This window comes from Euprymna scolopes, chromosome 20, assembly GCF_053919585.1.
Source record: "Euprymna scolopes isolate OS-2025 chromosome 20, ASM5391958v1, whole genome shotgun sequence".
Classification (NCBI taxonomy): domain Eukaryota; kingdom Metazoa; phylum Mollusca; class Cephalopoda; order Sepiida; family Sepiolidae; genus Euprymna; species Euprymna scolopes.
Window position 1 is genome coordinate 78,843,671 of NC_136501.1, and position 26,044 is coordinate 78,869,714.

General features: G+C 35.1%; 2 protein-coding genes across 9 annotated transcripts in view; one reads left to right on the top strand and one right to left on the bottom strand.

The window, feature by feature from the left end:
* LOC145241478 (lariat debranching enzyme A-like) overlaps positions 1-7,500 on the top strand; it is a 47,035-nt gene extending 39,535 nt beyond the window's left edge. For all 4 annotated transcript variants that reach the window (XM_080104470.1, XM_080104471.1, XM_080104472.1 and 1 more), the window contains 4 exons: positions 12-236; positions 360-437; positions 6,024-6,160; positions 6,245-7,500. In XM_080104470.1, the coding sequence (XP_079960596.1) occupies positions 12-236; positions 360-437; positions 6,024-6,160; positions 6,245-6,734 (930 nt within the window). In that variant the 3' untranslated portion in view covers positions 6,735-7,500. The remainder of the gene's footprint in view (positions 1-11; positions 237-359; positions 438-6,023; positions 6,161-6,244) is intronic.
* Positions 6,796-26,044, bottom strand: part of LOC145241477 (GTPase-activating protein and VPS9 domain-containing protein 1-like) — a 347,817-nt gene continuing 328,568 nt past the window's right edge. For all 5 annotated transcript variants that reach the window (XM_080104469.1, XM_080104467.1, XM_080104464.1 and 2 more), the window contains 4 exons: positions 12,057-12,123; positions 11,816-11,930; positions 11,478-11,616; positions 6,796-7,470 (listed from right to left, as the gene is read on the bottom strand). In XM_080104469.1, coding sequence (XP_079960595.1) covers positions 7,207-7,470; positions 11,478-11,616; positions 11,816-11,930; positions 12,057-12,123 — 585 coding nt within the window. In that variant the 3' untranslated portion in view covers positions 6,796-7,206. The remainder of the gene's footprint in view (positions 7,471-11,477; positions 11,617-11,815; positions 11,931-12,056; positions 12,124-26,044) is intronic.

The window sequence follows — 26,044 nt, forward strand, 5'->3', positions numbered from 1 at the left end:
TTGTTATTTAGATTTCCCGCCCAATTGACATCATGATGTCACATGACTGGCCTCGTGGTATCCATTCATTTGGAGATACAGATGCTCTGCTTCGAAAGAAAAAGTTTTTAGAGAAAGATATCCGTACAAACAGTTTAGGCAGTCCCCCTGCGGAGGATCTTCTGCACACACTTTGTCCGGCTTACTGGTTTTCTGCGCATTTGCATGTCAAGTTTTCTGCTATTGTTCCACATAAGGTAACACATTTTCTTTTCATCCACATAAGGTAACACATTTTCTTTTCATTCACAAATTTTTTTTTCACAAAACAATCCTGAAAAATGAAAAAATGGTTTATATTTTTTTTTTTCTTTTAACAGGATGAATTGGGAGAATTAAAATCTGAAACCAAGTTTCTTTCCCTTGATAAATGTTTACCAAAAAGAGACTTTTTACAGGCAAGTTATTTTTATTTTTTTATTTTGGTTAAGGATTTTAAAAATTCATTGCTAATTATGGAATTTGATACACTTCATCACATGCGATGAACCCTTATGACTAGTGTCTTGTGTCACAATAGCTCAATACCCAATTTTGTCTATAATCTCTCAGAACATGTCTTTAGTTAGACCTTATATCATGACTCAACCCATCTATTATACAAAGGGCAGCATGCATGTGTCGGTCTGTCCAGCTAAAAAAAACAAAACAGTCATGTTAGTATTTTCTGATTGTCGTTGCCACAGATGAATAGTACTAATAAAAAATAAAAAAAAATGCCACTTTAACATAAATCCAAAGGAACACAGTGTAGCTATATTCAAAACACATTGCCAAATTGAATTCAATATAATTTTGACAATTCTAAAGAGATTATTAGCAAATCTGTTCTAAGCCAGATTTAAGAGTTATCAAATCTTTATAACTTATGTTTTGACAAGTATCGCACATGCATGATGCTTCAATAAAATTTCAATATTAATTCATTTATCAGCATTGGAAATATTTTCCCATCATGGAGAAGCAAATATTTTTAGATTTTTTTCAGCACCAACTATGCTGATACCATAATTGTCTGGGATTTTGTTCTCTTTTCTCCAATACAAAGCGTTGTCCTGTCTCCCAGACCTGCAAAGCAAGTATTCATGCACCATCCTGTAGCCTCTCTGGTTATTTGCTGAAGATATGAAGATGCTCCTTCACACGTGCCATGGACAACACATCAACGTACACGTCATCAATATAGGCAGATGTTGTCCACTGTATGCGCTTGTCCTCTGTTAAAATAGCATCAAAAATTGTTTGCATAATGGACAGTGCCACGTGGAGTTTGGATTCCATGTGGGTCAAGCAATACCTTGATTAGTACTATTTAATAGGGCCATAGTGATTATTGGAAAGGTCTAACCCTGATACATTAGATCTTGTTCGCCGTCATTCTAAACTTTTTAGTGCATATGTGCACTAAAGGCTGTAAATAGCTGCACGTGCTCATTTAATTCCCGATAGTCAAGCACTAACCTCACCTTTTGTTTATTCTGTTGAAGTACTGCTATTAGTGGGCTCAGCCTCTTCAGGAGCCTCAATTCCTCTTCAGGGTAAAGAACCAACCATTATTCAATCCAGGCTTGTAACTCTTTATTATATTCTGCAGAAGCTTTTGCAGGAATGTTATACTCTGCTACTCTGTTGTATAAGTTTTCTGGTGGCTGATTATCAGACCACTTTCACGAAACCGAAGGTTTTTCAAAAGTTAGGTTGTTCCAGCTCTATTCACACCCAAAGCAAAAGCCACCTCGGCAAAATGTACCTTGCCTTAGTTAATATGCATTTCGCCAAATTTTTTGATAATGTCCATCCCCAACCAATAAACAAACTCTTGTTACATCTAAGATGGAAAGAGCTATCACTTCAGTATATATTAGAAAATGACCTTAATAAGTAAATATATTATAAAAAAAAAAAAAAAAAAAATATTCACATTACAATACACACCCATTTTTATACCAGTAAACCCTCCGTTATATGTATGATAAACGTTAAAGAAGCCATCTCCCAACATATTGCAATTGAACACCTTCAAATATACCATGGTGAATGTTAACCAAACTAAAGATAGATGTCACAGAGATAGGAAATTAAGTGGTGGGGGGGGGGTAAAAACAACCATAGGCAGTTTGGGTGAAGAGGTGTTTTTTAAAAAAAAAAAGTGGTAGCAGGCACAAAGAAAAAAAGATGCGTCCATGGCAAAACCTGAAGTCACAAACGTTGAAAGTGTAGTCAATGCAACGATGATATGCTAAAATGTCTGTGGAAAAAGCGACCCCCTCCTTCTACAAAATGGCCGAATTAAGGGTGAAGGAATGAATGCTTTTGGCTAATTTTTCGATATTTGTCGTCCAAGACATCGAGCTTCAAAATGATACTGATCTCGTGAGGATCCATCGCATGTGTTGAAAGTTTTTGCGAGACATACAAACACACAGATTTTTGCCTTTTATATATTAGACTAGCCTGGGTGTTTGTGGGTGTGTAAAAAAAAAAAAAAAAAAAAAAAAAAAAAAAAAAAAAAAAAAAAAACAGGCAGTGAAAGAAAATGTGACATTTTTTACCGCCATGACGCGAGCATAAGTGTAAAGCATTGAAATTTCGCTATGGTCAACCATGACGCGAAATGAAATCATGCTGTAAACCCTTTCAGCTTTCTGCCATATTTGTTTCCTCACGATCTTGGGGAAATTCAGCCCCCCCCCCCAAAAAAAAAGGGGGAGCTCTTGTAGTGTCCAAATGAATAGCAGTCATCTGATATGAAGGGTTTCCCACACATTGATCAAAGCTAATTGCCTTCAAAACGTCCTGGCCTGGAAGGCCAGGCGGATGCCTTTGCTTCGATCAGTTTCGCTTTATTTATACGAAAAAGACAAACACTGGAAACCAGGGTTTTTAACTATCAAATAAAAGATGGACGACGTCTGTTGTACCAGTATTCAAGAATTCTGGCAAAAGGATCGCCCCATTAGCCTCCTCCCACTTTTTGCCAAAATATTTGAGACCTTAATTAACCGTGCTCTAGTCCATCATCTTACAGATGCTAAACTTCTGACTGACAAACAATATGGATTTAGACAAGCCCGTTCCACAGCAGACATCCTAACTGTGATCTCTGAACGTATATACCATTCACTGGACAAAGCGGGGAGGGCAGAGCAGTAGCTCTAGATATATCTAAGGCTTTTGACAGGGTATGGCATGAGGGTCTCCTCAGGAAAATTAGATCATACGGTATCACTGGTAGAATACTAAACATAATTAAATCCTTCTTAGATAAGAGAAAAATCCAGGTTGTCCTCGACGGTCGTACATCTAAACAATATGATATAAATGCGGGGGTGCCCCAGGGTTCTATCCTTGGACCTCTATTGTTCCTGATATTCATAAACAACCTCCCCGACAACATTGCCTCTGAGATGGGTATATATGCTGATGACACTACACTCTATGGCAGGCACGACAGGAAGACGAATGAACACATTTCTAAAGAAATGGCAGAAACACTAGAGGAAGACCTCCAATCTGTGGTGGAATGGGGACAAAAGTGGTTGGTCGCGTTCAATGCTGCCAAGACTAAACTAGTTTCATTCAATAATTACAAGAAACCCTCTCTACCACCTATAGCAATGGCCAACGACTCTTTATCTGAGAGTACATCTTTCAAGTTCCTTGGCCTAACGTTCACAGGAAACATGAGTTGGAACAATTACATTGAAGGCATTGCCAGGGCTGCTGCAAAAAAGGTGGGCTCTCTCTACCGTGCTAGAAAACTATTAACACCTGAAAGTATCCTGTACCTCTATAAGGCCACCATTCGCCCATGTATGGAGTATTGCTGTCACATCTGGGCTGGTGCATCTGCTACTAGTCTCTCGCTCCTTGACAAGATTCAAAAGAGAGTCGCAAACCTGATAGGCCCTGAACTGGCATCTAAGCTTCAGCCTCTGTCCCATTGACGAAATGTTGCATCCCTCTGCCTTTTCTACAAGTATTTTAGTGGTGAATGCTCTGACGAACTGCAATCATTTGTGCCCCTACGACAAACCCGACAAGCTGCTAAATCCCACCCCCACACTGTAGAGATCCCTAGATGTAAAAGATCTTTTTACTCCAATAGTTTCTTCCCCAGAACTGCTAGACTCTGGAATTCCATTCCAGGTCCCTGCTTCTCCAACAGTACTGACGTGCAGAAGTTCAAGTGTAACGTGAACCGACATCTTGCTGCCCTACATAGTACCCCAGTAGTTGTTGCCCCTGATAGTAGCCCCCTACACCAAAGTGGCAATTTGCCTTGTTTGGGGTGAAAATGTAATAAAAAAAAAAAAAAAAAATCAGATATTACGATCTAGAAAGTATAAGGAAACTTCTCAATAAATGTAACATTGTCGAGAACCCCGATAACAAACACGTGCGCCCATTTTATATTATAGATTTCTGAATTAATTCATTGATATATATCATCTTGAAGTGCATTTTTCGCTCTATTAAATCGTGTTATTCGTTACCGTTCTCAATCTCTTCATTGATTTTTTTTTTTTTTTTTTTTTTTTTTTTTGCAGCATCGACAAATTCAAATCCGTAAAATTTTCTTGTTTCAGTTAAAACTAGGCCAAAAAACTGCAGAGACAGCTCATGATATCAGTAATGTGTTTGGCCCAGAAACCACTAACGAACGTGTGGCACAACAATGGTTCAAGAAACTTCGCAATGGTGACAAGTCACGGCTTGCCGATTGTGGTTCATAAACATTTGAAAGCCTTAATTGAAGCCAATCCTCGCAAAACCACAGCAAGTTATTGTTGAACTCAAGGTTGTTCACTCAAGTTATTAGCCATTTAAAGCAAATATGGAAGTCAAAAAAGTTGGCTAAATGGGTGTTACATGGATTAAACGATAATCAAAAACAAATTGCCATTTTGAGGTGTCTTCTGCGCAACAAAATCGACCCATTTCTCATGCTGATTGTGTTGTGTAACGAGAAGTGGATCCTGTATGACGACATTCGTCACAGTAGTTGGATGCTGGAGAAGCTCCACAACACTTCCCGAAGCCAAAATTGTACAAAAAAAAGGCCATGGTGTTTGGTTGTCTGTGGCTGGTCTCCTCAATCACTGCTTCTTGAATCTGGGCGAAACGATTACGGCGTCAAAGTATTTGACAAATTGATGAAATGCACCAGAAACTATTGGTCAATATGAAATACACCAGAAACTATTGGTCAATATGAAGGAATCAATTCGAATTCTCCAACGTTCGCCCACATGTTGCTCAACTGACCCTGCAGAAGCTGAACGAACTGGGCTAACGAGACTTGTCTCATTTGACGTATACACCGACCCCACCCCCCCTATCAGTTTTTTAAGCATCTTGACAACTTCCTGAGCGAAAAATGCTTAAAAAACAGAGATTGATCTTTTGAAGTTGAACGTTAAAAAATGACATTTTTTGCACCAACCTAATAAGAGGCACTGGTCTTCATGGTTTCACAAAATACTAGTGTAAGGTTTTACAGTCTAATATTTCACATATTTTTTGCTGTGTCACTATTTCTGCATCTTTAAACATACATGACATTTGAAGATAGAGAAAATATTGATCAGAAATGATGACCAAACATAAAACCAGAGATAATTATTTGTGTTAAACTTTTGAGCCTTGCTTTACGACAACAATCAGTAAATTAACATGCACAACTGAAAAGCATGATTGCAGGCTTCAGAGATTCAAAAAATATCTTAATTATTTTTTTATCAGTTTACGCACATTTTTTTTTATTTAGCTTTCAACACATCTTGGTATCTTCAGGTATAAACCAGAATGTTGTTTAAATTTTCAAATAGAGTTGACTTAATTTTCTTCAAACATTTGTTAATAACACTAACCAGCTGTGCCCTAAAGAAATATTATGTAATATGGTTGACTATGATGACTGATCATTTAAAACAGCTGTAAAGTTTGAATTTGTTTCTTATCAAAATGTCTTCTCTTTACAGATTCTCAATATTAAACATAAAAAACCTTTAAAACTCGAATTGGATGCTGAATGGATGGCCATTTTGAAATCTACAAATCATTTGCTGCATTTAAAAAAATCAAATTGTTACATGCCAACACCAGGAATTGATGAAAGGTATTTTATTTTTTATTTTTTTTATTTTAAACAGATTTTTGTTTTAAATTTGTAAACTGATATTTGTTTTTCTTCTCATTCTAGATATGATTTTAAAGTAAGTGATGAAGAGATGAAATCAATTCAAGAGGATTTTGGTGGTGATCTATCAATTCCAGACAATTTTGTTCAAACTGGCAGCGTTTACACGGTGGGAGGCTTTAATAACTATCGATCCAATGAAAGCCTCATTAACGATCAGACAACACTTTTATGTGATATGTTAGGGATTACAAATCCGAACAAAAGCAAAGACAATTTTAGCAACATTCACCTGGAGAATAATAGTGAAGAAGTTGGATCTGCAGATTCAGTTGAGGAGGAATTAGAAGTTATTTGCATACCACAAAAGCCGGTCATGTCATCAGCTGAAAATAGTCAGGAAAGTTTGGATCAAGACATGTTGAGTTTCGATAGTTCAAATTCAAGCAAACATTCTTTGCTTGATTCTTCAGACATGGATTCGATCAATTCAAATCCACGAAAAAAACTGAAAAGAAGAAACATTAACTTATACTTAGATGACCTTTCTTGACAATTTTTGCGATGGCTCCTACGGCGATTATCCAATAATAAGGTGCACAAAAACTATGACAATCGTTATTCACATCTTTAATAACAATTTTGAATGACAAAGAAAAGCATTTTTTATATTTACTGCAGATCGTTTCACTGAGAATGTTTTGTATGGAAGCCAATATTGCAATAAGATGAGTGGGCAAAAACACAACTTGACAAAATCATTGAAACTTGTAAACTTGTTTAAATCACAGCATTTTTTTTTTTTTTTTTTTTTTTAACATCTGATGAAGATATTGACTATCAAAAACTGTCAGCATTGGCTGTTTTGGTTTAAGCATCAAATGAAACTTTTTCTTGGAACGAGTCACTGGATCTCCAAAAAGGACTTTGTAGCATGTTTCTCTCGCACATGTTATCCAGTAACGGAGGAGGTTGGTTTGCCAAATATCATTCAAAATACTCAACAATCTTGTTGTAGTTTCATTTTAGTCCATGGTCTTGATGAATTTAACTGCAGAGAAGAACTGCATCCACCAATATTGTTCTTCACCAGCCACTCTGTCACCATAGAAACTGTTTACATATTGAATAGTGGACAGAAGGCAAGGTGGATTTGCCTTAATGATCACATAAATGAGGACTGGGAAAAAGTCATCAGCCGCGGGGACTTTTCTGTCGTTGGCCATACTTAGCAGGTTCATGATACACAAAGAACAGCGATACACACATTGCACTTTATCTTTGGGAGTCTGAAAGAATAAAAATGTGATATTACAAAAGTATTTTTGTTATTTGTTTAATGAAATTTATTTTTCTTAAAACAGTTATTGTATAATTTTGAAACATGAAATTCCCTCCCTTAAAATCTTTTGCATATTGAAAAGCAAATCTTTTAATAAACTAATTTTAATGGCTTGGCCAACCAGAATAAATCCATGTTATTCTCTTGTCAGCAAAACGTTTAAATTTGAAAATTAAATTTTTTATTTAACACTAAACATTTTATAAAATGAGGCATTTCATGGTCCAACATTGTGCAAGTCATGATAATCTAAAAATTGTTTATCGCAAATATTTTCTGATAATTAAATCATTCGAGTAGAGTGAATATTCTCTAGAACTTTTAAAATAACTTTAGTTAACAATTCACATTTTATAAAACATATTATTTGTAAGTTTTGGTTTCATAATCTAAATTGTATTTGAAATGAAATATTTAGTTTTTCAGGAAACGAGTGGGAGAGGTGCAACACTTCTTCAGCGTTGCATGAAAAGTTGTGGAAGAAAAAAAAAAAAACACGGCCAAAGTCGAATGCACTTTATCTCTCCTTAAATGTGTTCACTTTATTTCATATCTTTAATCATGTTAAAGGGTTTAAATAGAAGAGACTCAAAAATTGTAAATTGATTCTAAAAGTTTAGTTTGTGGAGCAATTGATAGTTCAAACTGCTATTTTTAGAATGGCAGATGGAATCTACTTCTATGAATGAAATAAAGGGTTCAGTTTGAAATGTTAGATCTAGTGAAAGATCAAGATGAGAATAATCTGAAATTTTAAAAGAAATAAATCTACATTTTGTTTCATTCTAATTTTTGAGAAGTGCATGGAAAACAATTTTTTTTTTTAAATGTTAAGACATGAAAGTAACAGTTTTTGCAAATGAGTTTTACAGAAACATTTTATTTAAAATCCTCATCACTGCTCTTTCACCTATTCTATAATTAATAGTAAAAAAAATCTTCCACATGAATTGTGATTTTAACAAATTAATAGTAATGTCTTTAGTTTGTTTAAGCCAAGATTATATTGAACTTTCCTTTCCTCTGATGCCTCAGTACAATTTGATGATTTTAGAATGTTGAGCCCAGTTTTCATTCTGGTTGTTACAGATATAATTTCAATAATCTCATAAATAATTTATATTTAATTGCTACTGCTTGGAAAATATTGCCAATCCTTACATCCTGGCACATTTCCTTTCTCCTTGTGTTCACTCTGCTAACACAACATTTCTGATTTGGTTCAACCAAGTAGATTAGTGGCTGCAAATTGGAAGAAAATCTCAAATTCGAAAGCTTCATCAGAAACTTGGTGTTGCTGTGATTTTAGATGCTTGGCATCTTACATGATTTGCATATACATAACGTGTATAGGATCTGCCAAACATTGTAGACAAAAAACTTGGCTTGTTTGTTTCGCTGGGTTTTATGGCATACCAAGTGTCTATGGGTTATTTTATACCAAATGTTTATGGGTTCAGGGAGCTGTTGTATGAAGGGATCTTTTTAAATTTTTTCATAAAGGCCAATTTTTTAAAGATAGAGTATGATGTGGGGATTGTTTTTATTGAATTTCTTGCTGTTACAAAATCAGTACATTCAATTAATATGTGCTTTATTGTGAGTGGTGTTTGACAAGGTATAAAGATGGGTTGGCTTTTTTTCTTCTTTTTAGGAGATATGAGTGGGTTAAATGTGTATGGCCTATTTTTATTCTTAGTTTGACTTCTTTTCTGTTTAGTTTCGTATTTTTTGTTTTTTAAATTTTTGGCACTATTTTGTGAAGTTTGTTGTTAGGATGTTCATTCCAGTAAGTTTGCCATTTCTCTGTGTATGGAATTTTAAAATTTGCATCAAATGGGAGATTTTAGGCAGTTTTTGCTGCTGAATCTGCTAATTTGTTACTTTTTAATACCAGAATGGCTCGGTATCAGAAAATGATTTCTTTTTACTGTTTAATTCAGTTAATTTGTGAAGTAATTTTGCGATTATGGGGTTGTCCATCTTTTTATTTTTAATAGCTTTTTGAGTAGATTGTGAGTCTGAAAGGATTATAAATTTGGATTCTTTGTAAGACTGAGAGCTAGGATTAGAGCATGTATTTTGGCACTGAAAATTGATGTTTCTTTTGGGAGGTTTGTTTTTTGGTTGATTTGTTGAGTATTGCTGCATTGGTTGTTGCGTTATTTTGTTTACACCCATCTGTATAGATGTGCATGTGTGGTTTGGATACTTTTCTTTGATTTTTTTTTGGGGGGGGGGGAGAAGGTGTTTACGATTTTGGTTTAAAGTGCTATTGTGTGCTGGGTTTGTAGGATTGGCTGTTAGTTTTGTGTAGTACTTTAGACCAAGGTTTTGGTTTTTAAGCAATGGAGGGGTTTCATACATTTCTGTATATAGGCTTTCTACAGGGGAGGTTTGAAATGCTCCCAGTGCTAATCTTAGTCTGGAGTACGCGATGCCTCCGTTCAGTCTCGAAAAACAAAGGATACCCTCTGGAGGAGCGGTTGCGCATGTAATTGTGAGGCAAGGGTTGTGCAATCTCCAACCACACCTCTCCTGAATCGGTACTGTTTGAGTCAAGTGGCAAGCAAAAGTCCAAGACAACTGGAAACAATGCCAAGATAAGCGGAGAGTACATACAGTACCTGGAATATCCAAATGGTAACCCATTTAGTACTGACCAGGTTCAACGTTGCTTAACTTCTGTGATCCAGCGGAAACTGGTGTGTCTTTTAGATATGACTTTCTGGTGCCATAGTCTATTTTTGATCTGATTAGTGCTCTATATAGTTTGAGTAGTGTGTTTTTGTCAGCTCTCCAATCTGTATGGACGATGACTCATAGGAGTTGTAATGTTTTATTACATTTGGTTTTGATGTGATTGATGTGTGAAATGAAGTTTAACTTCTTGTCAAAAATGATTCCCAGGTGATTGTGTTCGTTTACGAATGGAATTTTTTCACCTTCAATCTGTAAGTTAGGTCAGGGTGGAGTTTGCGTTGGTTACAGAAATGGATGCATTTTGTTTTAGTCTTGTAAAATTTGAAACCATTTTTTGTTGCCCATTTATTAATTTTATTTATATTGTGTTGTAATTTTCTTTCAATAGTGTGAATGTATTTTGATCTGTAGCTGATTGAGCAGTCATCCGAGTATAAGGAGCTATGCATATCAGGAGTTCTTTTATGTTTTTGATGTTAAAGAGAGTTGTTGACAATATGCTGCCTTGGGGCACTTCTTGATTTTGTGAGTCTGATAAAATAGTCTTTATGAACTTGGTTGTTTTTGTTTTACGGCATATCAACCCTTTTCAGGTTATTTAATGCCGAATCTGGTGATTTTGAAGAACGATTTTTTAATATAGTATATTTGTTTTTTAAGTCGTATTCTATTTAACTCATAGTTGGGACTCTAACAGGTACTACCACTCCGGGTCAGAGTGGACCTGGGAGCAATGGCAATTAAAGGGTGGCTCAACACTCCCTAAGGCCTGCAAGCTGAGGCCTCACCATCGGATATAGTTTAAGGTCATATCCAGGACCTTTATGAACTTGGAAAGATCTGTCTGTTAGAAAGTTTTTTTTATGAATTCAGGTAGTCTACCTCATAGTTCAATGTTGTGGAGATCTTTTCTGATACTCAGCCACAACGTCGAACAATGGACGCCCACTCAATGTGTTAAAGGTATTGCCATATAGACTTATGGTTGTGCGCGCTCTGGTAATCAGAGCAGTGATTATATTTTGAAGGGTCCATCACTAGACAAAGTTTAAAGTGCAGCCACTGGAACTTAGGGTTTGTGCATGACCTGTCTACAGAGAGATTACATTTATGGTCCTGTGACAAGGATCGTGTGTAACTCCTCCCATTCATTGTTATAATGTCAGGAATTAGATGAAATGATGTTTAGATCTTAGATATTAACGGAGTCAGAAGAACTGAGGACTTCAGGAATTTCTCCTGATTACAAACCTTGTATGCATTAATCATGTGGATCTCACGTTGAGCTGCTGGCCAAGGACACTCAAACTGATAAACTTTTGGAATACATAAATCTTTATGAGTTGGAGAAATGACCTGCGAAAGTTTTTTGATGTGTTGATGAATGAGTCTGCAAAAAAGAGAAAGCAATTATTTACAGTTTATAACCTTTTCTTTTAAAGCAAATTTAAATATGGACAAATATTACAAAATACTCAAACGAGATCTTCACAATTCTACATATTGATTTATACAAGGAAAATTGTCAAACTTGTTTTGAAGTAACAATACAAATAAATACTCTTAGTTATATTTTCTCAGATACTCACTGATCTCTCATGATGTCCCCATCACCATTCGGAAACATTGCATGTGTATAGATTCTGCCCATGACGTAGCGCTCAAGAGAAATTTGCCCATCTTGTAACTGAGTTTCACTTGACCCTGCAGACAAATACATAAATTTCACTGGGAAATTCAATTTTATATAATTTCAGGTATTATTTTAACAGTAGACTTAAATTGTACTTTTCTTTTTACTATAGCCAAACAAAGAGAATGCTTTCTTACCTTGCCAAAGAGGATCCATTTCCATGCTATGGTAAAGATTCTTAAGGAACTGATCCACAAGATTTGCCTGAAGAGAGAAATCCATCAAAATTATGGATTATTATACATGCTATATATATATCAGGTTGACGAGAAAGTTCTTGCAGTCTAACTTTTAAATTCAGATGAACATATCTTGGCTCAAACAAAAATTTATTGATTATTGAAATAAGCACCATTAGAATTAACACACTTTTGCCAACAAAAACAAGTGTGTTTATGCCAGTAACATAAAAATCTTGCATTCTGGTGTCACTGAAAATGTTTTTGATATTGCTTAGTTTTTTTTTTAAACATTTTTCATGCAAAAAGTTGTCAAGGTGTTTGAAAAAGTGGTAGTAAGTAGGTGAGATGTTTGAAGAGTATGGCGGATGAGGCAGAGTTTTGTAGCCCAATTTGTTCAATTTCTGCAAGGTCAGTTTAACAACGTGAAGGAGAATTAAGACTTTTCTGTTGACTAATGCTGAGTGTTGTTGTCGAAGTTTCTGATGCATTTTATCCATTTGTTGACAGTACTTCACCGCTGTAATAGTTTCGCCTTCAACAAACTAATGGATAAGATCAGTCACAGATCACCAAACAGTCAGCATGACCTTCTTTTGGTGCAACTCTAGCTTCCCGAAGTGTCATGGAGTTTTGTCTAACTACTGAGTTGAGCATCACCAGTTGTCATAAAGAATCCACTTTTCATCGCAAGTCACAACTCGAGTGAGAAACAGGTCATTTTTGTTGCATAAAAGAAGGGAAGATGAAATGATTGAAACTGAATGGACAAACCATAGTTGAGGTTATGAAGTCATAACGACATTTCTTTTGGTTGTCATTCAATTCGTGAGGCACTCATTTTTTTTTTGTCTTTCCAATCTCTCTCAAGTGGTTTGAAATTGTCATATAAGTTACGTCTAATTCAGAAGTTCTTGAACAGTTGTAAGTGGATTGGCTTCGACTAAGGCTCTTAATTGATTGTAGTGAATATCAGATGGCCAACCACTGCACTCATTATCTTCAAGACTTGTCACCGCCACAAAATTTCTTAAACCACCATTGTGCTGTGCATTCAGTAGTGTTTCCTGGGCCAAACACTTTATTGATATTGCGAGGTGTTTCAAGAGCTTTTCAACCTAACCTGAATTGAAATAAGAAAATTGTGCAAATTTGCTTTTTTCCATCTTGTACTCAACGTTCAAGAAAGACAATTGTTTTAAAATGCTTGTAATTTAAACAATTAGATAGAGCGAAAAATGCACTTTGAAATGATATATAAAGTAAACGTATTATAACAGAAACTGGTTGGAAAATACATTATATGAAATCAAAGTTAAAATTTCTTCAGGAACTTTCCTTTCAACCAATATATATATATATATATATATATACTAGCATGGGTGCCTGGCGTTGCCCGGGTGTTTGGAGGTGTTGAGCAAAAAAAAAAAAAAAAAGTGGTAGTAGGAAAGCAGGCTCGAACCTGTACCGCGAAGGAAGAAAAGAACGGGAAAAAAAAGTGACATCTTTGCTGTTACGACCACCGCCAAACCGGAAGTGACGTAGGTTTAAACTAAGGCTAGACAATCGAAAAGAGGGTATGACTTTCGAAAATATCGGTGAAAAAAGCGACCCCTCCCTGTAGAAAAGTGCCCAGTTGAGGGTGAAGAAATTAATGTTTTTAGCCAATTTTTCTGTATTTGTCATCTGAAGGGTCGAGCTTCAAACGATACTGATCTTGTGAAAATCCGTCGCCTCTGTCGAAAGTTTTAGGTACACATGCAAACATACATTTATATATTGGTAACTCAAATTTTCGATCCAAACCGATTAAAAAGCTTGCCCTATCTCTGAGTACCCTTTATGTAAAATTTCAAATGTTTAGACCAGAAAATTGTCTGAGTAATTTGATAGAGACTGCGGAGGTCAATTTTTTTTTTTTTTTTTTAAACTTTGACCCCTATTATGACTCCTTAACATTTATTATTTTGGGTTCAAATCAAGTTATTAAGTTAGATCCATGTTCAAGGAACCTATATCTAAAATTTCAAGTGTTTATACTCAAAATTGGCAGAGTTCTCAAAGGTCAAATCGTTGAACTTAGACCCCTTAACAGACAAAATTCTGGCCGAAAACGGATTACAAAGATTTTCCCAAATCTCAGTACCCTGTATATCAAATTTCGAGTCTGTGGACTGAAAATTGACAGTTATTGTGTTGGAAAATGTACACAGACACATACACAGACACGTTCACTTTTATATATATAGATAGATAGATAGACTGCTATAAATGTGGTTTTTTTTTTTGTGTATTGATATTCATATTAAAAATCCTTTTTTCTATTTATTTAAAAATAAAATACAACTTTGTTATATATGGATTGGGGAATTGCATTCATCTGCAAAAGATCTAGCTAATTTGCATATTCTTTTAAATATTCATTTTAATTCCCTATCAGTTTTTTCAGTTTTCTTATGGGATGATCTATTACGTTCATGCAGATATTCTACACGAGTTATACTTGCACAATATTTGCATAAAAGGGTTATAGTAAACACAAACCTCTTTCTCTCTCTCTCTATATATATATATTTGTTAAAAAAAATTTTGCCTACCAAACTTGTGTCAGTTTTTGGTTCATAGACATGAAACTTAATATATGTATAGGGTATTCGAATCAATGCAAAAATTTATATTTGGGAAAATCGGCGTAAAAGTGTGAAAATGTAAAAATGGAATTTGCCAGGTGAAGATCAAACATCATTTTGAATATGCATGCATAACGTAATAGCTATTGGTTCATGTTTTAATTTTTAGCCTTGCAGCAAACATGTCTTTATAGCTCAGGCATTAATGTCAAAGGAAAATGTAAATCGTAAGCTAAACGTTTTGGTTTTGATTCTCGGTTGTGGCAACTTTAAATCATTACTATATATTGGATCCAATATAATATAATAATAAATATGAAAACTGCATTAATCAAAATATCATATTTAAGCGTATTTTACGATTGGGCAATGCCGGGAGGCCTGCTAGTATATATATATATATATATATATATATATATATATATTTTTTATTTTCTTTACACAGTGATCACCACTTATCAAGGCCCGGAAGCCACTCAGGGATAAGGGTTATTGCAAGTACATTACGTTAGTGTGGAGATTTGATGAAGTGTTTACTTAAGGGGGCGGTTCATTAGGAATTTGTTAACATTAGACTTGAAGACATCCAGGTTGTAGTCCGGTGGGAAGCAGGCAGACGGAACAGAGTTCCTCAGGCATGCAGTTCTAAGAAAGAAGCTTTGTTCATGGAATCCGCGTTTTGATTTAGGCACAGATATAGAGTGGGGGAAATTTTTCACAGTGGATTCAGCTAGACGGGTGTTTTTCGTGAAAGATTGGCGAGGGGGGACCAGAGATTGGAGTTCAGACGAGCACCTGCCATGGAAATAACGATAAAAAAAGGATAGGCTCGCAACGTCTCTTCTGTGGGAGTGATGGGACGATTCCAAACTTTTTACCGATTCCGATACGATTCCAATTCTTTTAAAATTTAGAAATACTTTATTAAAAACGTTTTATTGTTTTTGTACATTTGCAAATTATTACCCCCCCCCCCCGGGTAATTTTCGCCTATATTTTTTCTCAAATGTTTTTCTTGTTTATTGAAAATTTTAAGACAACAAAAGATTAATTTTGATTTTAAAACAAAACCAGATTGTATCAGTTCATCGTTAGTGTACAACATGCTACTTGAAAGTTTTCATAAACAGTTGAAAATAGTCGACAATTGGTAGGCAAAATGAGAAGATAGTGTAAGAACAAAATATTTAACAATGCCCCCCCCCCCATTGTTATGAACGAGTTTCTAAATAATAATGTTAGTTAAAAAAAAAAAAAACATTTTTAACAGAGGGAGGGCGTGGGCTTTGTTAACTATTCTGTGCCTTCTCTCAATGAATGAAGTTCAAGTTTTATTTTGATTGTAAAAATTTGGTGGGTTATTAAATTGATTTGCTCCGCTGTAAAAAAAAAAAAAAAAAAACCCAAAAGGATGAAAATCAGAAGAATAAAACACTCCTCGAAACGAAACTATAGCCGAAACCTAACTAAAGGAATAAACATGTGGGTAATGTCACTAATAAAATACTCTGGACCATTTATAATCTCAACCAGAAAACTCATAACGATGCACAATACACTACACTTGAGAGAATAATTACTGCAGCAAGATACAAGGAAGAAACAAATAGGATAGAAAAAGAGACAAGCAAAGAAAAAATGGGAAGCGAAACAGTTACATGGACGATTCAAAAGGATTACAAAAGATGAGACTAACGAAAACACTTGGAAATGGCTACAAAAAGGAAACCTTAACAGGGAAACTGAATCACCAATAACAGCTGCACAAGATAACGCAATTAGAACCAACCACATCAAAGCAATGATCGGCACAAGAAAACAGACTCTGGACAAAGAGATGAAACAATAAACCACATAAGTGAATGCAGCAAAATAGCTGAAAAAGAATATAAAAATAGACACGATCAAGCGAGGAAGGCAGTACATTGGCAATTATGCAAACGATTGCATCTTGAACAAACAGACAAACGGTACAAACACAAACCGACAGCAGTACTGGAAAATGAAAGTCACAAGATCCTATGGGACATGGATATACAAAGGTATAAACCTATCCAAGCAAGAAGACTGGGTGTCATAAATTTTAAGAAAAATGGTCCTGCCATATTGTAGATTTTGCTGTTCCATCACCCAACAGTGAAGATCAGGGAGATTAAAAAGTGAAGCAAATACACAGTAATGGCCAGAGAGCTCAAAGAGATCTGGAAAATAAAGAAAGTAAAGATAACACCACTAATGTTAGGTTGGTGTAAAAATGTTTTTATATGTTCAACTTCAAAAGATAACTCCATTCATAAAAAACTTTATTAATCGAAATAAGAACCAGTAGAATCGACACATTTTTGCCAGCATAGAAATCCAGAGTTCTGGAAGCGATAATGTCATTGAGGGCTGATTCAGCATCATCTGTTTTTGAAGCATTTTTTGTGTAGGAAGTTGTCGTGATAATCGTGTGGGCAAGAGGTCAGATGAATATGGCAGATGCGGCACAGTGCCGTAGCCCAATTCGTTCAGCTTCTGCAGCGTTGTCATGGAATAGAATTGGTCCCTTCATATTGACCAATCTCGGGCACATACGTTGGAGCTTCTGGTGTATTTTGTCAATTTGTCGCCAGTACCTCTCGGCCGTAATCATTTTGCCTGGATTCAAGATGCTGTGATGGATGAGACCGGCCGCAGACCACCAAACAGTCACCATAAACTTTTTTTGGTGCAAGCTTCTCCAGCATCCGACCACTGTGCTGAACGGCGCCGGTTGTCGTAGATCCACTTCTCATCACACGTCACAATCCGCTCAAAAAAATGGGTTTTGTTGCACAGAAGGAACATGCAAGCCACCTCAAAACAATTTTTTGATTATCGTTCAATTCATGCGGCACCCATTTATCCAACTTTTTTGACTTCCCTATTTGCTTTAAATGGCGAACAATTGTTGAGTGGTTGACCTTGTGTTCAACAGCAACTTCTTGTGTGGTTTTGTGAAGATCGGCTTCAATTAAGGCATTCAAATGTTCCTTATCAACCACAGTTGGCTGAACTGAAACTGTATAATTGTAAGATACCGTCTACCTTTTTGTGAGTGTTACCATAAACGGGCACCACACCAAATAGGGTCAAAGAGAATAGGAGAGAAAGCACTAGCCAGACCTCCACTGGAGTTGTGCAAAGAGGACTGGGATCTTTGGGAGGCTTATTGCCATCCAAATTCTAGTGAAGACCAATGGTCGCCGCTAACGAGAAATCAATGGTAAGCAGCTATTGTGATAATGCAAATTCTTTTGTAAAGGTTTTCGAAAGAGGTGGAGAGTACTGGAAATCTGGGGAGATTTGTTTTCACTCAGACTCCAGGGAACACCACAAGTTGTTCTGAAAGAGCAATCTTTGATGATGGCTTGTGTGACTACTCCTAGTAAATAATAATAGCAAATGTGTATATTAAGATTTTAAGTTACCATTAGTCAATCCCAAAAATAAGATTCTACTTTTTTTAGGCGATTTTGGTGAAATTATTTTAAAGTGATTACTTTGAAAACTTTAAACAAATTATCGCGACTTGTTTTCTTTATTTGCCAATTTGCAATTATAACATTTTGTTGTGAAAGAAATAAAGTTATCATTAGAATTCTGCAACGTATGTTAATCTACCAGAAAATAATGTGATTCTTCATTTTTCAGGCAATTATATGTAAATGGCCTGAAAAAAATAAAGAAAGAAAACAACAAAAAATAGGTTTTGCATATGAAGTTAATGGAAAATGATCGCTCTTTCGGACCAGAGTGGTCAATTTTTTTTGTTTTAAAATCTTTGTCATGTTAATGTTCCTGATAAAAATTTAGTATCAATTGTGTCATTGTGATTAGTCATACAAAATACGCTTATTTTTTTTTTTTATAGTACTAACCCTAAGTTTAGGCGGTAATGCAAAAAATAAAACGATTACGAGTGGTTTTATGACATAGTCGGTCAGACTTAAGGTTAGTGGTAAAAAATTTGGTTAACTGCTCTAAAAGTTAGAATGGTCTGGAATATGGGGGTCATTTTACGCTAAATTTATATGTGCAACTGAACCCACTTTAAATTTTACAATAATTATTTGTTTTTACAACAATTGTTTATTTGTTTACTTTTTCAGTGTATTCACACATAATCGCCTAAAAAAGTAAAATCTCATTGAGGGTATGATTTAAAATGTACATATCATTTCTTTTTTTTTTTTTTAATTTGATAAATCGCTAACGTTCATACTTTAACGTATTTTATCCCAAGTTTTGATTAGCTCATGAGATTTTGAAGTGATTTTCACTTGAGGCAAAATAAATAACTAAAAAGTCGGTGCCAGAAAAATTAAAAATTAAAAGAACAGAACAACGGAGAACAGTTTAAACACGTATTACATGAAAACAACAGAAAGGTTACAAACGAAAAATGTTAGTAATTCACTGAGCATGCGAGGGTTGCTCTGGAATTAGATCCCTCCCAGGATCACCATAAGTAAAGTTTATATGGACGATGGATTAGTCCATTTGGAGGGGGGTTCCCCCACAACATCCCCCTCCCAAGCTGATTTCTCCGGGTGTGAAATAATTATCTTTTCTTTTTGGGGCAGACCAGCAAGTGGGCTTCCTTTTTCTACCGGAGTGTCTTGGTTCTGACATGCTTTTTAGAGGTTCCACGTTAAAACAGTCGCATACTGCATCAATTGCCTCTCTGTCTTCCTGCGATGGTTCTTCTTGATCCTCGGAGATGCGTTTCTTTATTTGTGTTCAATTTTGGGCCCTGAATGATGTATGTAACATGGCCGACTCTTCGTAAGATTGTGCCCTGTACCCAAAAGGAAACGCTATTTTAATAATATTTAAAATATACTTTATCTCCATGGTTAAACCGTTTTGTTGGCATTGTACAGGTTCTGTATTGTATTATATGTTTGCGCAGCAGCTTATCAAATACTGATTTTATTTTCCACCCAAACATGATTTCAGCTGGAGATCTGGCATCTGATTTGTTCGGATTTTTCGTTATTCTATAGACCTGCAGAAATTGCTGAAGGGCCTTTTCTGTCGGTGTGCCGCACGCCTTTTTTAACGCCCTTTTTAGCGTGTCGAAGCGTTCGGCCTGGCTGTTACTCCTGGGTTGGTATTGGGGGGTTATAATATGCTTAACTCGGTATGTCTCTCAGAATTCTAAGAACTCTACTGAGGTGAACTGGGTACTGTTTTTGCTGACTAGACAATCCACAACCCCAAAACGAGCAAACAACTGCAATAAAAAATTTGTCGTTGTTGCCGTGGTCGGTTTTTTACATCTCAAAACCTCTGGCCATTTTGAGTAGCTGTCTACTACTATCAGGTAGTAAAAATCCTCTACTGGGCCCGCATAGGATCCTCGACCACAGTTGTTCAGCTTTAGGCCAAGGTTTATGTGTTATAAGTAGTACCTTGGCAGCCAAAGCACAGCCTTTGCACGTATTCACCATATTGGTAATGTCTTTGTCCATAGCTGGCCAGTAAACGAAACTTCTCATCAGGCTTTTCATCTGGTTTATTCCTGGATGCCCCATGTGCAAGTCCTCGAGAATCCTTTTTTGAAGGGTTTTGGGGATGACAACCCTTTCGCCATATAGCAGCATTTCGTCATAAACAGAAAAAAATGTCTGAAACCGTATCACGCAGTGTTAACTTTTGCTTAGCGGTTTGGATGAAATTGTCATTCATGGATTCTGGCTTAATTTCCTGAAGTGTAACCGACAGTTCGCAGCACTACATATTAATAGCGAATTGAAAATAATGGTTAATAATATTATTATTAACCATTATTTTCAATTCACTATTAATATGTAGTGCCACGATTACCGAGTCTTCAAGAGGTTCCATTTTGGCAGGAATTAGTCTCGACAGACCGTCTCCATATGCCAGTTGTTTTGAGGAGAGAAATTCTATTGTAAAATTATAATTTAGAAGAATAGTTCCCCATCTTAATAGTCGATTCACCGTGAATGTGGGAAGTCCTTTTTTGATCCAAAAATGGATATCAAAGGCTTATGGTCGGTTTGTAGATAAATATATCTTCCGTACAGGAACTGGTGGAATTTTGAAACTGCAAAAATAATTCCTGGTCCTTTCTTGATCTGAGAATAATTTTTCTCTGCTGGAAGCAGAGTTCAGGACGCGAAAGCTATTGGCTGTTTTGAGCCATCTAGCATCCTATATAACATGCAGGCGCCAACGCCATATTGATTAGCGTTGCTAGCCACTATTATATCCAACTTCAGGTTAAAATGAGCTAGGAACAGTTAAAATAAGGATTTTTTTTATTTCTTGGAATGATGCTTGGCAATCCGCTGTCCATTCCCAAGTTTATTCTTCTTTAATAATTGATTAAGTGGTGCACGCAATTCGTGCATGTTGGGGATAAACCCTTGGTAATAATTTGCCAAGCCTAAAAAATTTTGTAATTGTGCTGTTTTCTGGTGCCGGCATTTCTCTAATAGCGGTCACCCTGTCCGGATCTGGGCGTCTGCCATCTTTATCAATGATATGTCTAAGGTATTTGATTTTTTGTAAAAAGCATTCACCCTTGTCTTCTTTGACCGTAAACCTATAATTTTGTATTCGAATCAATACTTGTCTGATATTGTTTGTGTGTTTCTCCTTGCTTTTGCTTGCTTTAATGATGCCATCTAGATATGCGAATGCTGTGTCCAGGTCGCTCAGCATGGTATCCATGACTTGCTGGAATATCGCAGGTGCTACCTTAATCCCAAATGTGAGCCTTTCATATCTGTACAAACCCGATGAGTATTAATACATAGGAGGTTAGTGCTTTTGTTGTTTACAGGAATTTGTAAGTAAGCGTCGCTCAGGTCGATCTTAGAGAAAAACTTGCCACCATTTAATTTCGTGAACACTTCCTCTGGACTGGGTAATGGATAATGAAAGCCTTCTAAACAACCCATTGAGTCTGGTCGAGAAGTCAGTGCAAACATGGATTTCTCTGGACCTTTTTTTTACGTAGACTGCTGGAGCAGCCCACTCACTATATTCAATTTTAGCCATGTTTTACCGATGTTTTCTAATCTATCCAGTTCCAGATTTATCTTGTTTAGAGATGCAAACGGGACATTACGTTTTTTTTTTTTAACATCGGTTGTGTGCCTGGTTTCAGCTTAAAATCTGCGGCCATTTTTGTGCATATCCCAGGGCCAGGAGAAAATACATTTGGGAATTCTTTTTTAAAACTGGTTATAAGGTTCTCAGTTTCCGTTGGATGGGTTTCAATTTTTTTGCAAAATGTGGATATAGGAAGATCCCACAAATGAAATTCATCCATGCTATCAGAACCAAACAAGTTCTCACTATTTTTTAATACATACATTTTGAGTTTTTACGTTTTTCCCAACAAGGTGACGGTGATTAATTCACCCTCAGAATTAATTTTTGTACCATTGACGGCCGTCACCGTTCTGTTGGTTCTTAGCATAGCCAGTTTTCATAATTTCTTCCATGTTTTAAAATTATTGAAAGATCCAACCCACTATCTAACTGAAATTTAATATCCTTACCGAGAATGTTGACCGTTACGTATTTGCGTAGGTTTTCATCTACGATGTCTCTAGTTATTGTTCGACTTACTCAGCTTTTGTTCTGATTTTTCCTGCAGTGAGAGGTTTTATGTCTGATTTTATTACATATAAGGCATCTTTTTGTTAAGAATGGGCAATCCTTGACTCAGTGTTTACCATCACATCTGAAGCAAGAGCTCGATGCTTTTGGTATTTCTGACTTTTGGGGGTAATTTTATGAGTACCATCTCAACATTTTTTTCTTAGTCATTTTTTTTATATTTGCGATGCCTGCTTCGATATTTCGTGAATCTTTTTTTATTATTCCAACTTTCAACTCAATCAATGTTTGCAGTGTTAAGTTTAGTTTGTTTTCTAACTTCGTAAGAACTGCACCTGATTTCCGTATTTTTTCCTGAGGTTAAACCTTGTGCAAAAACAAGGCATTTAAAATTGTTTGCTGTTAATTCAGACACTTTAAAGTCATCACAATGCTTGTTCATTACTGCTGCGTACGTGGCAAAGTCGTCATTATCGTCTTTGGTCACATTCAAACATCTCCATCGCTTATGAAAAAAAAGAGACGTATTTGTGGAGAAAAGTTCTGTTAACAGATTTACCATCTCATTGAACGATAAATCCGCAGTTTTCCGTGGCAAGATGTAATCCATGAATGTATCATGTTCAGTTGTTTTAAGTTTTCGTAGCAGTAGTCTGGTCTTCTTCTGGTTAGACCAGTTACAGCAGTCGATATTGAAAAAATCCTTATATCTCCTGAAATAAGCTGCAAATGATTTTTCATCTTCTTCGCACTTAAAATTATCTATTGCAGACCATACTGTATTTTGAGAAAAAGCTGAATCGCTTTCCGAGTGCGATTTATTCTACAATTTCTGCAAGTAGTTCCTCTGTTCGTAATTGACATTTGGCTAACTGTTTTTGAGCTTCAGCTGCCTGTTTTTGTAATTCCTTTTGATGGTCCTCTGTACGTTGTTGGCGTTCGGCTGCTTCAATTTGTAATTTAGTTAGATGTGCCAACGCTTATTTTTGTCTGGTTGGATTTAGCAATTTTAAAACAATTGCTGTCTGGTTAGAAAAACGTTTGTCTCGTTGGATTTAACAAAACGTTTTAATTTTTTTCTCTCAGGAAAAAAAAAAAAAAAAAATTATTAATCTAGGGAAACAGTTCATCGTTCAAACAAAAAAATCAAGTGTATATTTCCCTTTGAAAAAAAAAATAAATAAAGCAACGATTCTTTTTTTTTTCTTTGCAAAGTAAAGATTTACCTTTTTAGTAGTGACAAACTTTTTTCTCCAACTCCTTTTCATTCTGTACTTACCTGTTTTTTTTTAAGGTCAATTAACACAGCTGTTAATCTGATTTTTTTTTTTTTTTTTTAAATTTCCACGAGTCCTTCAGTCGTGATAAACATTTTAGTTCAATGTCGTTAATGTTTTCAGAACATTATTTTAGATGCGAGTATGTTTCTTGAATCCAATGTTGTCAGTGTTTTTGGGAACACTGTTTTAGACACGAGTAGGTTTCTTGAATCCAATGTCGCCAGTGTTATGGCTCACAAGTAGCCACAAAGAAGAACAGAACAACAGAGAACAGTGTAAGCATGTATTACATGAAAACAAAGAAATGTTACAAACGAAAAGGATTAGTAATTCACTGAGAATGCAAGGGTTGCTCCGGAATTAGATCTCCGTTTGGGATCACTATGAGTTTATATGGATGATGGATTAGTCAATTTGGAGGGCGATTCCCCCCACAACAAAAATAAAACTTGTCAGAAGCGACTTATTCCTTTTAACTTAACTGTAAACTCTTACAGGTAATGCATTGACTTTTATCACCTAGGTGCTAAAATAAGTGTGAGCATTTCAAAAGGTAAGGCAATAAAAGTAAGTAAACTCTTGATTTACTTTGCTTGCCATAATTTACCAATAAAATAAATTGAACCCAGAAATCTTGGTTCAGTGTCCCTTACTTTCATACAATAAATTTTTTTTCTGATAAATACATCGTTTCTATATGAATTCATACCCTGACATTATTCTCGCGTTGCCTACACACAGTTCAAACATACAACTGCTAGATACAATGCGCGGCTTTTTATAAACAGACTTTTCTTTCTCTAACTTTACAACATGGCAAGGAAGAAGAAAACAAAACAATACACTGAAGATGGAGTATATCTCTGAAATATGTTTGTGATAAATTTCAAATAAGTAAAATATTTGTTTATTTTCCTAATATTACATTGTGATTTGACTTTCAAGTGCACGTGATGCATATTTTGTTTTATTCAAATTAAAACGTTTCTATACGAACTCACACCCTTGACATCTATAAAATAAAAGAATCATTTTGGAATCGAGAATGAGTCTCAAATTTTCCTGATTTTTCTGATTCCCAAGTCTGATTAATCGTCCCAACCATAATATATTAGGTGATATATATATATATATTAGTGTTGGGACGATTCCTAATTTTTATACGATTCCGATTCCAGGAAAATATTGATTAACGATTCCGATACCAAGTACGATTCCGATTCCGAGGGAATTTATTGTTTTGAAATATACCAGGTAGTTTTATACTTATGGTCGGTAGTTCCCAAATATGTTCCCTAACTTTGGAAGAGATATTTTATGTCTACACCGTCGTGTTTTGGTTTAAATAAAATTATTATATAGTAAACTAAACGGAAAAATTAGCAAAAATTATTTTAGAGAAAATTTATTTTACTTAATTGGAATACAGAAAAAAAAAACTCAAAGAAAATAGAATTTATCCTTCAGAGAAAAAACAAATAAAATAGAATTTATATAACAGAACAAAAACAAGAAAATTAGAGAATAAATACACACGATTCATTATTTTGGTCCTCATAATTAACAGATTTAATGAATTAAATAAAAAAAATATAGCGGAAGAGAAAGAAAATATATACTAATTAAATATAAAAAAGATAGATATTTAATTTAATAATTTATAAATGAACGTGCGTAATGAAAAAAAAAACAATATACCACGTGACATGGCGCCGTAGATACAAAATAACCTTTCCAACGTTAACGACCATATATGAGAAATAACATTAATCGAAAGTTTTTGTGTTTTATACCAAAAGGTAGGTATAGCGAAAAGTTACAATTAAAGGAATTTCAAAAACGATTTTTTGTTTAGCTATTGATAGTTGTATTTGTGACGACAGTTCTTCAGACCTCCATAATTCACAAGGAGTAGTTAACACCTATTATTTTTTCTTACTTTTTCATTGCTTTTACACGTTGTTTCTAACGTGAAGAATAAGTTTAGCCAAACTAATTTTGAAATAGGGTATATCAAAGAAACACATATAAAAATGATACCACTATAAAAAACAAATGAAATACTAGATAAAATTGAGCAAACATAATTACCAAAATTACAGAAAAAGATAAAGAAAAAACAAACAAAAAATAGTGAAGTTTGTTGAGTGAAATGAATTATTGAAAGAAAATTAATTGAACTAATAATGAGTTGAATAAAAAAATGTCACATTTCAATATTTTTTTAATAATTAAATTCTCAGGGTTGTCGAAATTAAAAATTAAGTGATTTTTTTTATTAGACTTCTTTCGAAGCTTGTTACCTTGAAAAATACATTTAAAACCCTGTTTTTTTTAAATAAATTGAAAAATAAATGCAATTAAAAAAATTTAATTGATAATTGAAACTTTAAAAACATATTAAACATTGAAA